Source organism: Egretta garzetta, unplaced genomic scaffold (assembly GCF_000687185.1).
Source record: "Egretta garzetta isolate BGI_Z169 unplaced genomic scaffold, ASM68718v1 scaffold117, whole genome shotgun sequence".
Taxonomy (NCBI): Eukaryota; Metazoa; Chordata; class Aves; order Pelecaniformes; family Ardeidae; genus Egretta; species Egretta garzetta.
In genome coordinates, this window is record NW_009260479.1 from 2,047,492 (window position 1) to 2,058,072 (window position 10,581).

At 48.6% G+C, this 10,581-nt stretch overlaps 1 protein-coding gene across 1 annotated transcript; it reads left to right on the top strand.

The window, feature by feature from the left end:
* The first annotated feature begins 16 nt into the window (after window positions 1-16).
* Window positions 17-7,893, top strand: MYD88 (MYD88 innate immune signal transduction adaptor). Its single transcript, XM_035899651.1, has 4 exons — window positions 17-2,365; window positions 4,219-4,399; window positions 5,464-5,555; window positions 7,493-7,893. Exons 1-4 carry the CDS (start codon window positions 2,335-2,337, stop codon window positions 7,645-7,647), a joined length of 459 nt encoding a protein of 152 aa, XP_035755544.1. The 5' UTR covers window positions 17-2,334; the 3' UTR covers window positions 7,648-7,893.
* The last annotated feature ends 2,688 nt before the right edge of the window (window positions 7,894-10,581 follow it).

The window sequence follows — 10,581 nt, forward strand, 5'->3', positions numbered from 1 at the left end:
GCAATGATTTTTGTTTCCTCCTGACCTGTTATAAAAGCGCTGCCTTCCTGCTTGACAGTTGCTGGGTCTGTTTCCTTTCTTCTCATCGTGTTGATAATTTCCCACTTTAGGTTTCATGTTTTTTTTTCTTTCTCTCTGATACCTCAGGCTGTTGTTTGACCATTAGAGGAGTGTAAAGGCTGTCCTGCCCTAGTGCAGTGCTGGGACATCTTAGCTTGGAGAGGTTTCTTGCTACTTCTTTGTGTTGGTTTGCATCCTTTTTCTTGATGGGCCTTCAAAGTCATCTCTGACCCTCGTTCGCTCTTGTTAACTTGTACGGTCAGGCATTGTTACCAGCTGGGGACTAATCCACGCCAAATCGCTGAATGTCTTTCAGCCTTCCAGGTTCACTGGACCTATTGGCACTTGCAGCACGATAGGGCCCCCAGTTTGCACTGGTAATAAAACCATGAGGCTCCGGTGTTTTGTTTTGAAAGCTTTGCCCAGCTCTCAGGTTTATCCTGCGGGGCTAAATGGGGTCTGGGATTACAGCCTGGTGCCATCAAAACTGTGCACGTCAGCTCAACTAGGTGTATCGGGAGAACGCTTGCGTTGGTGAGCGTTGCGCATCAGCCGTGAGCGGTGTGGTGATGAGCTCTGGGCACCGACACAGAAAAACGCAGGTCAGGCCAGCATGGATGCCACTCTGTGCAGGTGGGAGAAACACGGAGAGAAGACATGGAGCAAATACCTTTAAAATGAACATTTCTGTGTTGAGCACTCAGCTGCTGAAATGGTTGGCCAATTTAAAGTGGCTTTAATCACGATTTCAAGGATGCTGCCTTATCTGGCACGAGATGTACACGCCTCACGGCAATGGGCAGCTGGCGGAGAGGTGGGACGCGAGTTTGTGCTTCAGTGAGGGAGTACCTCTGAAATCTGAACCTTCTGGCTGGTGGAGAACGCCGCTGAGTCTTCTCTCCGCTGCAGGACTGAGGAGGAAGGGGGAAGAGAAAGGCGGATTGGGAATGCCTCCGCCTCGGGAAAAGCTTTGATCAGATCTGATGCTTTATTAGATGGGGGATAATCCAGTCATGAGATGCAAAACTATGAGACAGAAGCAGAGGATGGGGCTTCAGGGGCTGGGCTTCCTGCAGACCCTCTGGATGCCAATTAGGGCTGTGTTACAGCAGGGCTCCCACCTGCATCCTGCACTTCCAGGACATCCTTGACTCTGCTGCTGTTGTACTGGCGATTTCCATAGCTCTGCCAGCAAAACCCTCGGAGTGATCAGTACTTTCGTGATTGATACTTGTATTTTGGTTAATTTTAAGTGAAGGAGAAGGTTCTCGGGTGTTTCACCTTTTTGTTAATTCCTGGTTTCAAATCTCCTTTTACTTTCAAGTTCTTCTGTAATTGCATACTGCAGAGTGGCAGAGGCTGCAGGTTTTCTTGTCACTTCTCCAAAGACTTTACATTTAGATTTATCATTTATTTTTAAACAAAATCTGTTTATAATAGATCTGTGTCCATCACTGTCCCATTTGGGAAGTTCACCACAGCCAACGTGGCAGGCCTGCTGGCCCCCCCTTTATCCCAGAGGGGACGTACACACCCACTCTGCCTGAGCCAAGGAGGATCTCCACCAGCTGTCGTGCAATATAAAGCCCATTTCAGGGGCTCGCTAGAATTTTACATGGTCCTCCTGTTCGTGGTGAGTGTCTGTACTCATCATCACCTCCAGTTCTGTCTGACAAAAGCCGGTGGCATGAATCAGCTAATGTGAGTTGACATTTATTAGTAAAAGACAAGATGAAGACATCTACTTGAGAATTCCCCACCCACCCTCAGTTATTTGATGATTTTAAATACTCCATAACGAGGGCAGACAGTAGAGTTGAGACCTGTGAGGCACATGATGCGTGCCGTTTCAAGCGTACTGGGATATACTAAAACTAAGGATAATAGGAGGAGATTGGTTTAAAACAAATGCAACTAAGTACTTCTTTACACAGCAAGAGTGAACTTCGGGAATTAATTATTAGAGGAGGTGGTGGAGGCAGCATCAAGGGGTTCAAGAAAGGGTGAGAGAAGTTCCAGGATGTCAGGTCTGTAAACGGGTACCAAAACCTATACAGGGTTTTTTCCCTCTGATATCCCTAACCCATGAAATTGCTATTTGTCTTCTCAAGAACTCCAGTGGTGTAAAACCACTGTCAGAGGAGGCTCTTGCATTGGTTGTGTGTTTTTGCAGAGGAGGACTGTAAGAAGTACTTGCAAAGGAAGCAGGAGCAGGCCGACCAGCCGCTTCAAGTGCCAGCAGTAGACAGCAGCGTGCCGAGGACGTCGGAACTGATGGGCATCACCACCAGGGATGATCCGTACGGTAAGCGCCCACGATTACATTGCTGTGTGATACCTCACGTTGGAATTGCCTTCAGCTGTAGCAGATCCCCGTGAGAAGTGCAGAGAACCTGTTTGCTTTCATTACTCCCCGTGACTTTTCATAACCGAGGCCAGAACGCTTTAGCTGGTAGTCTGCAGGTATTTTCATTTTTCCTCTTTCATAGGGTAGGGAGGAAAAAGCAACCCTGGGGAACGCCGTACCCAGAAACAGGCTGGCACAGAGCCCACTGGACATGTGGGGGGGAGACTTCCCAAAAATGTGTCCCTTAGCAGAGCCTGGCACAGAGCAACAGCTGCTGAAAGCACAGTGGGTTGGAGTCAAGGGGGAAGGATGTCAGAGCTGGCTGCCTTGGCCACGCTGCCCCGTCTTCGGTGGATTTAACCGCCTTGAATAAAAAGGAAGCGGGGTTTGAAGTACGGCTGGGTGTGAAGCGGGGAGAGAGGAAACACCGTTCCCTCCGTGTGTGCTTGCCGGGCTGTGCGTGCAGCTCTGCATGTGCAGTCGTGTGCGTGTGCAACTGCGTGCTGGGCTGCCTGCGGAGTTGTCTGCGTTTCTGACCACGCCGGGCTGTGCGCACAGCCGTCTGTGTGCATCCCTGCGCGGCTGCAGGCATCCTAAAAAGTTCTGTGGCAGGCAGAGCAGCAGCTGCAGCTGAATGGAGATGCATCAGCTCCCCTCTCCTGATGCTCCTCTGCCTAATCTGACTCTGGGTGGCCACCTTTGCTGTACGGGGGGACATCATTAACCCTCTCCAAATGTCCATCGACTAATATGCTGGTCTTTGTACCTGGCAGCTTTGCCTGATGCGACTCCCAAGTTAGTGCTGTGCCCCTAAAGCAGTACCCTCAGTTTGATTGACCTGGCAGACAGTTGCTCTTCTGCTTGACTGGATGCTTCTTGGGCTGGATCTGCCTGCCGGGTTGGTACTTCTTCTCAGCAGCTTTTAGAGCCTGACCTAGTTTTTCGCTGTGGTAGGTTTTAACTGGCATAAAAACTTGAAAATATATGTACTGACATTGATACAGAAAAAAAAATAACACAGTGGGAAACTATCCAATAGTATTAAGGCACTTAATTATGAGAAACGTTGCCCTTAAAGTATAGCACTTTAATGTTTGGATAAGTGCTAAATAAGCAAGAGCTGCCAGCCATTAACATCTTTGGAATACAGGGCCATTTACTTAGCATATGACTTCAGGTACCTAGGTTTGACATCTTAGCCATAAAAATCACAGTTTCCAAATTTCAAGGCCTACTTCATAGCTCAGCGGACAGCGGATGTCAGGACGTGGCTGGATGAAGGGCCTGCAGGAAGGTTTTGGTTGGGCAGTTTGAATCTCTCTGACCTGAAGTAGAGAACCAGGACCCAGAGCGACAAGGATATTTTAGATGCGTGATTCCCAGTGAATTCCCAGAGCATCAGGGCTCTGAGTTGCATCCTCTGGGGAACTCTGCTCCCTCCAGTTCTTCCCAGGCTCTGTCTCCCTCACCTTCCCTCTGGCTGGGTGTTACTGCCTCTGTGGATTTTGCATGCCTGCATCTCAGCTGCCCTTCCCTAACCACTGCCAGCAAATGTGGGCTTATGCACATGGCCCGGACTGTGAAACAAAGCGGTCAAGGCACAGAGGTGTGTTACCTCCTGCCAGCCCTATCACGGGCTGAGGGGTAGCTGGTCTGGTAAAATGTTAAATTACCTTCGCAAGTTTGGCCAGAGCTTGTCTGCCAAAGCTCCTGGTTCTCAGTCAAAGCCTGTGGGGAGCTACTGAAGGTTCACTACAGGAGGTAACTTCATTTACAGTAGAAGATGATGGCTCAATTTTTAATGGTTTCAGGGAGCGGGACGGAGATGTTTGATGCCTTTATCTGCTACTGCCAGAAAGACCTTCAGTTTGTCCAGGAGATGATCAGGGAGCTGGAACAAACAGAGTTCAAACTGAAGCTCTGTGTATTCGACCGGGATGTCTTGCCAGGAACGTGTGTGTGGTCCATCAGTGGAGAACTTATAGAAAGGAGGTGAGTGAACCGTGGCTCTTTGGGACAGCTGTGTGTAATGGAACATTACGTTCATTTTACCGTGAGGTCTGCAGTGTGGTGCCAGTAAAGCAGTAAAAATCCACAAGGATGTCTTTATGAGGTTTGATTGATGCTCTTGGCTCCAGAAGGAAGACTCGAACATTCCCAAACATGTCGCTTCATTGCGTTCACAAGGAAGATGTCACTCTAGTGAAGCTGCTTATGTTCGATGCCTTTTCTCTTGGCTGGAATACCCTGCATTTGCATCCTTGGAGGTGATCTGGAAATGAATACAGCTCCAGCCTGAGTTAGCTCCACCCCACGGTGTGGAGTTTGAGGGGGCAGCACTGGTGTTGGCTCTGACTTCAAGGATCCTTCAGCCCTACACAGGACTGGGGCGTAGTGGGAGCTGTGGGACATAAAAGCGACTCCCCAGATCGGGAGTGAAGAATCCCAAGGCAGGTGTTTGGGTTTTCAGCATTGCCCTTTCAGAGGGCGGTAGCTTGGTGTTACCAGAGACCCTTGTAAGGCCTCGCTGTCCTGGCTGTTGTACAGCGTAGCCTTCCGTAAAGAGCCCAACGTGTAGTTTACAACCAGGCACCTCAAATGAATGTAAGCGACAAATTGGAGAACAAAGCTCAAATTTATGAAATCAGGTGAATTCACAGTAATATGAGCACAGTAAAGCTCTGTCTAGTTCATTCTAATATTAAAAAGTACCGGCTGTGCTCAGTCAATGAAGGCAGCGTGTACGCAGATAACTAAGGTGGCATTGTTTGTAGTGTACAGGCAGAGGATCGAATAAAGATTGCACAGACAATCTGCACTTTGCTACTTCTTCATTTCTAGGATATGAGCACGTGTCTGTAATCAGGTTTTTGTGCGTAACGTAGTGATCTGTCTGTCAGTAGTCCTTGCTCTGTAGTTAACTCCTGCTGGAATATGGCTGGCAGGTTCATGTCTCCACTGGAGCAATTCGAAGGAATACGGGCTTCTACCAGTGAGAACAAGAAGTATCTTTGTTAACATTTTATTTTTTTCTCCCCTGACTGCTTTATTTTCAGGTGTCGGAGGATGGTGGTCGTCATTTCGGATGATTACCTGGAAAGCGATGAATGTGATTTTCAGACCAAATTTGCTCTTAGTCTTTCCCCAGGTAAGATCTCACAAATATCAACATTATAATTTTTATTACAGTAACATCTCCAACTGCGATCAGCGCCGTACTATTGGGCACTGCACAGATGCAGAACGAGGGGTAGTCTGAGATGTGTTTAAACAGATTAAATACAGGCGAGAAAGGAGAAAATAAATAACTGATAGTTGCAGGACCGGTAACTCGGGCCTCAGGCCTGGGTTCTCACCACTGACCCACGTTTCACATGTGTGCAAGTCCACCCAGGCACAGGGCTTGCCCTGCGTGCAGTGCCCTTCACTGAGCAAACAGAGGTTTATCGCTGGTAGAAGCAGCCATTAGAACTAACAGTGGCTTTATACTTTTGTTGTGCAGGCAGGGACCTGGACTTGGTTCCTCGCCCAGCTGTTGACCTTCTGCGTGACCGCGAGCGAGCAGCTTAGCTGTGCTTCAGTGCTCCAGCTGCCGAGCGGGCAAACGCTGCCTGCTTCAGAGACGTCGGGGCTGCCGGTCAGGCTTGTGAAGGGCTTTAAGATCCAGACAGGAAATAGGTTACTAAAGAGAAAAGTATTACAATAAATTCAGGGTGTGAGTAAATGCTGGGAGTAGGGTAGCAGGTAATGAACATGCAGCTTTTTGCAGACAGCCTTGAGAATTGTGGATAGGTAAACAAAATACGGAATGAATGTTCAACTTGGATCAGAAAAATCTGTTACATATTTTGTTCTGAATGGAAAAGACATCAATTTACTTCTGTCAGATCTGTTCAAATTGCTTATCTCTAACCCCTACTTACCCTACGCTAGTGTATGTGGCTGGGGAGGAAGTGCAGCACAGCCCATTACTATGGAGGATATGCAACGCGTGTAGGAGTGTCTGCATGTAAAGTTATTTTTTTAGATGAGGTATCTGACGTGGTGTTATAAGTGAGGTGCCAGAGGTTAAACTGGAAGCCAGTGGCAGAGCTAGGAATTGGCTCCATCTTCCTTGACACAATAATTTCATATGATGGCTGTTAACCCATTGAACACCCCTAGCACGTTGTATCACCCCCCAATCATCACGATTTGTAGCAAAGCCCTTTTAGCTCTTCCCTGGCTTTTTGTTGGCATCATATCTTTCATTAGAACAACAGGAAAAGTAATGCCCACCTGTAATGACCTGAGCTCCACCGGTAAAAAACGTGTGTAAGTACAGGCTTACAGAAATCATGGAGTTACTTGCTTGCGTGGGTTTGGTGGCGAGTTCTGGGAGCTTCACAGTTACAAAATCTTGGTTTCTTGCCTAATCCAGGTCTCGGTGTCATCACTTGCGCTGGGCAGCGTAGTTCAGCTGGTAGTGGGTGTCCCTGTGGAGAACTGTAAGGGGAGAGGTTCCTCTTTAGAAGAGCTGCTCCTGCGAGCGGTGGCAATCACAGGGAGGGTTCTCTGACACTGCGCATGCCTCAAAAAAAGCAGTTCCTGTTAGCAGCGTGATTCCTCGCAGCCCCTTGTAATCGGTGGGTACTGTCTGCAGCCAGAGAGAATCAGGGTAGGAGGAAAAAGAACTGGAGAGAGCCCAGCAAAGCTGACCATCTAGAAGCAGCTTAGTCTCTCGGTTTGCTCTTCATACACAGCTGGAAGCAGTCGGGACCGTAAACTCCTGACTGCGTTCCACAAGAAACTGTGCTCTGTTCTTTTATGCCCGTGGTTCGTTAGGCCTTTATCGCTCCCATCAGCGCCCGCTGCCCTGCGCATGCTAGATGGGGCCCTGCTATGTATTTGAGCAAAATCTTCTTAGCAGAGGGCTTGGGGTTCCGAAACTTGCTCTCCGGGGTGAAAGCGAGTTGCATTATAACGTGGGGAGACAAAATCGGGAGCAAACCTGGATCTTGCGATGTGTGTGCTGCTGTGGGGAGGAAATGGGTAGAGGGTCTGCCTGTGGCGCTCTAATCCTCTGCCTGTGGCCTGTCTTTTCAGGTGCTCGTCTCAAACGGCTGATTCCAGTCAAGTGCAAAACCATGAAGAACGAGTTCCCAAGTATCTTACGGTTCATTACAATTTGTGACTACACCAATCCTTGCACCAAAAAGTGGTTCTGGACGAGACTGGCAAAATCCCTCATGCTGCCGTGATGCAAAGTCACGAGAGCCAGGCACTCTTCTGCGATCTGTGCCTTCGGGCTGTGGGTGTCGTTCATGCGGGGGCTTTTACCACTTCAGAACCTGCATCCTTCCAATCGGTGTTTGGAGCCTGCGACCGGGAGCAAAGAATTTTCTCTAGCACTTTTTTTATAACTCGGAATGGGAAATAAAGCAACTGTGGGGATGTTCCTGCTCAAGTCAGTCAGCAGCAGCACCCAGCGCTTCGGGTAGCACGCCCTTTCACTGAAAATAGAGAACGTATACATTAAAAACTCAGCCTCTCGTACAAGAAGGCTCTGTTGTAAGCATTCTGTAAGAACTCGGAGCCTCAAGCTGCAGGCTTTCTTAAGCAAATGTTTCCTATTATTTTAAAAGCTGTTTAATGGCTATCGTAACATCTAGGGTTGGTGGGGTTTTTTTTTAAATGCCAGTGAAATCCCACGGCTGCCTGGTGACCTGCAGGAGCTGAGGTTTCAGGCTCCTTTCCCTGCTTTGTGAACGGACAGCGCCATGAGAGCGATGGATTTTGGCAGCCTTGTCAGCGGGGCCCGGCCTGCCCTGCCAGGGACGATGTCGCCCTGCCCCGCGCCGCAGCCCTGCTGCTGGGCAGCGCGGGGGAGTGCGTGTGGGCTCTCCCCAGCCCACCCTTCTTCTGAGGGTAGACAGTCTCCTTCGGTCCTTGCTTTGAGAAAAGCAGAAGCGTATTTTAATTGTTTGCAAAGAAATGAACGGTTCTGCCATTATTCTTAGCAATGTCTGCAGAATTAGAGCAATTATCCTTGTAATTATAACTAGTGCAGAATTAGTGAGCTTGGTTTATTTTCTGGGGATGTTTTCCTCATGAAGTTCTATCACAGTGTTCCTCTCCTGTGTTCATTTACAGGGTAAACCCCTTGTCGCTAGTGCTTCCTGAGGCGGTGCCTCAGATTTGCCCTACGTGGTTACTTTTTGCTGGTTGAAAGCAAGAAGCGTAAGGAAAGACAGGCTCTTGTACCGTGTTGGTCACATCCCTCGCCGTTTAGGTCACATTTGATTAACTGACCTTATACCGGCATTTTAAATTCCTAGATCTTCTTCAATGTTTACAATAGAAACTTTCTTTGGTATAAATTCAGTCTTAAAATAGATTTTTTTTCAGTGAAAGTCCTTGCTGCAGGAGGTGCAGGATGCTGTTGCTCATTGACTTGGCCAGGAACAGAGCTGTGCACTGTTGGGTCCAGACATGAATAGACGAGGTGCTGAGGGATGGGGTTCAGTGGTGGGATGGCAGGGTTAGGTTAAAGGTTGGACTCGATGATCTCAAAGGTCTTTTCCAACCAAAGTGATTCTATGATTAAATTGTTTCACCTTTAAGGGCCTTCCAAAAGCCATCAGCTTTTGGCATGCCTCAAAGGTGCAGGGATAAATACTGAATAAAGAGTGTATTAAATTATCGATTGGGCTGTTCGGGGTTCGGTGGTGGGATGGCAGGGTTAGGTTAAAGGTTGGACTCGATGATCTCAAAGGTCTTTTCCAACCAAAGTGATTCTATGATTAAATTGTTTCACCTTTAAGGGCCTTCCAAAAGCCATCAGCTTTTGGCATGCCTCAAAGGTGCAGGGATAAATACTGAATAAAGAGTGTATTAAATTATCGATTGGGCTGTTTAAAGGCTAATGTGACATTAACAGGAAGGAGCGTATTTTAATAACCCCCGTGATCATGAATGTGCTTCTGTGACTGAGGCTCGGAGCAGCGCTGATACTGCTGTGCTTGTTGGACTGAGCCTTGCGTCCTGCAGAGCGTGAGGGGCCAGGGTTCTGCCCAAAGTAGCGTTTTAAAGCAACCCGTTGGTGTCTCAAACGGATTTACAGTAGATATTTACTTTCTAAATTGGGAAGAGAAGAATCTTGCTTATGGGTCTGCAGTTGCTTGAACTCTGCCACTTCGTTCATTCCTTCTGCCACTGACTCGTTGATTTTACGCCTTAACGTTTCGCTAGTTTGCATTTTTAAGGTTGCATCCGGATGTGATTTTTTTTTTTTAATTTTTTTTTTTTTTTTTTTTTTTTTTTTAGGTTTTTTTTTAACACTTTCACGGGGGCAGACGGAATTGTCTGCTCCTGCCTCTTCTTCACCCACCATCACGGGTTCCTCCCGGCTGAGAGCAGCCAGCCCTTGACCCGAACACGGTGAAGCTTGTTCACGCACCTCACATTAGTGTCGGGGGGGCCATTTTTGGGTGGGCCCACGAGCTGGGTGTTTTTCGGTCCCTCCTACAAATACAACTGCTGCTGTCGTGCCAAGGTGACGTTTGCACCTCTCTTTCTTGCTAGAACAAGTAAGAGAAGTCCGTGGGCACGGGAGGGGAAAAGTTAAGCTGATGATGGGTTTCTAAATAGTTCGTCTTCATGTCCTGTCGCCCTCAGGCCTCTCCTGCAGAAGCAGAGACAGCTGCTTGCCTCGGGGTTTCTGCATAAATTGTTAAATGTTAATTATAGAAGAGTTTCTGGAGGCTGCTTGATCCCCAGGCGCTCCTGAGGCTCGGCGAATTCTCATACTCTGGAGTGTCTATAAACATTAATTACGGGTCATTACTCGCAGGACCAAACCAGATTCCTCTTGTTTCGGGATGTGAAAGGACTCTGGTAACTGGCTGGGGGGAGGACGGGCGCAGGCGGCTGCAGGCGCTAGAGGGAGGCCATGGCCCGTGCCGGCGCCCTGCCAGGGATCCTGGGATGGAGGAGCCAGGCAGGGACGGACCGGCTGCGCGCTGGCCCGCTGTCACGGCCGGGGTGGGGAAAAGGGGAGTGGGTTTTCTTCCTCTGCCCCTTGCACCCTCTTCTAAGGTGGCTATGCCCAAAATAGTGAGGATTTCGGCAGACTGAACCTCGTGCGGTGTCCCCTGCGCGAGTCCTGACGGGTGGTTTGGGACTTGGGATGTCGC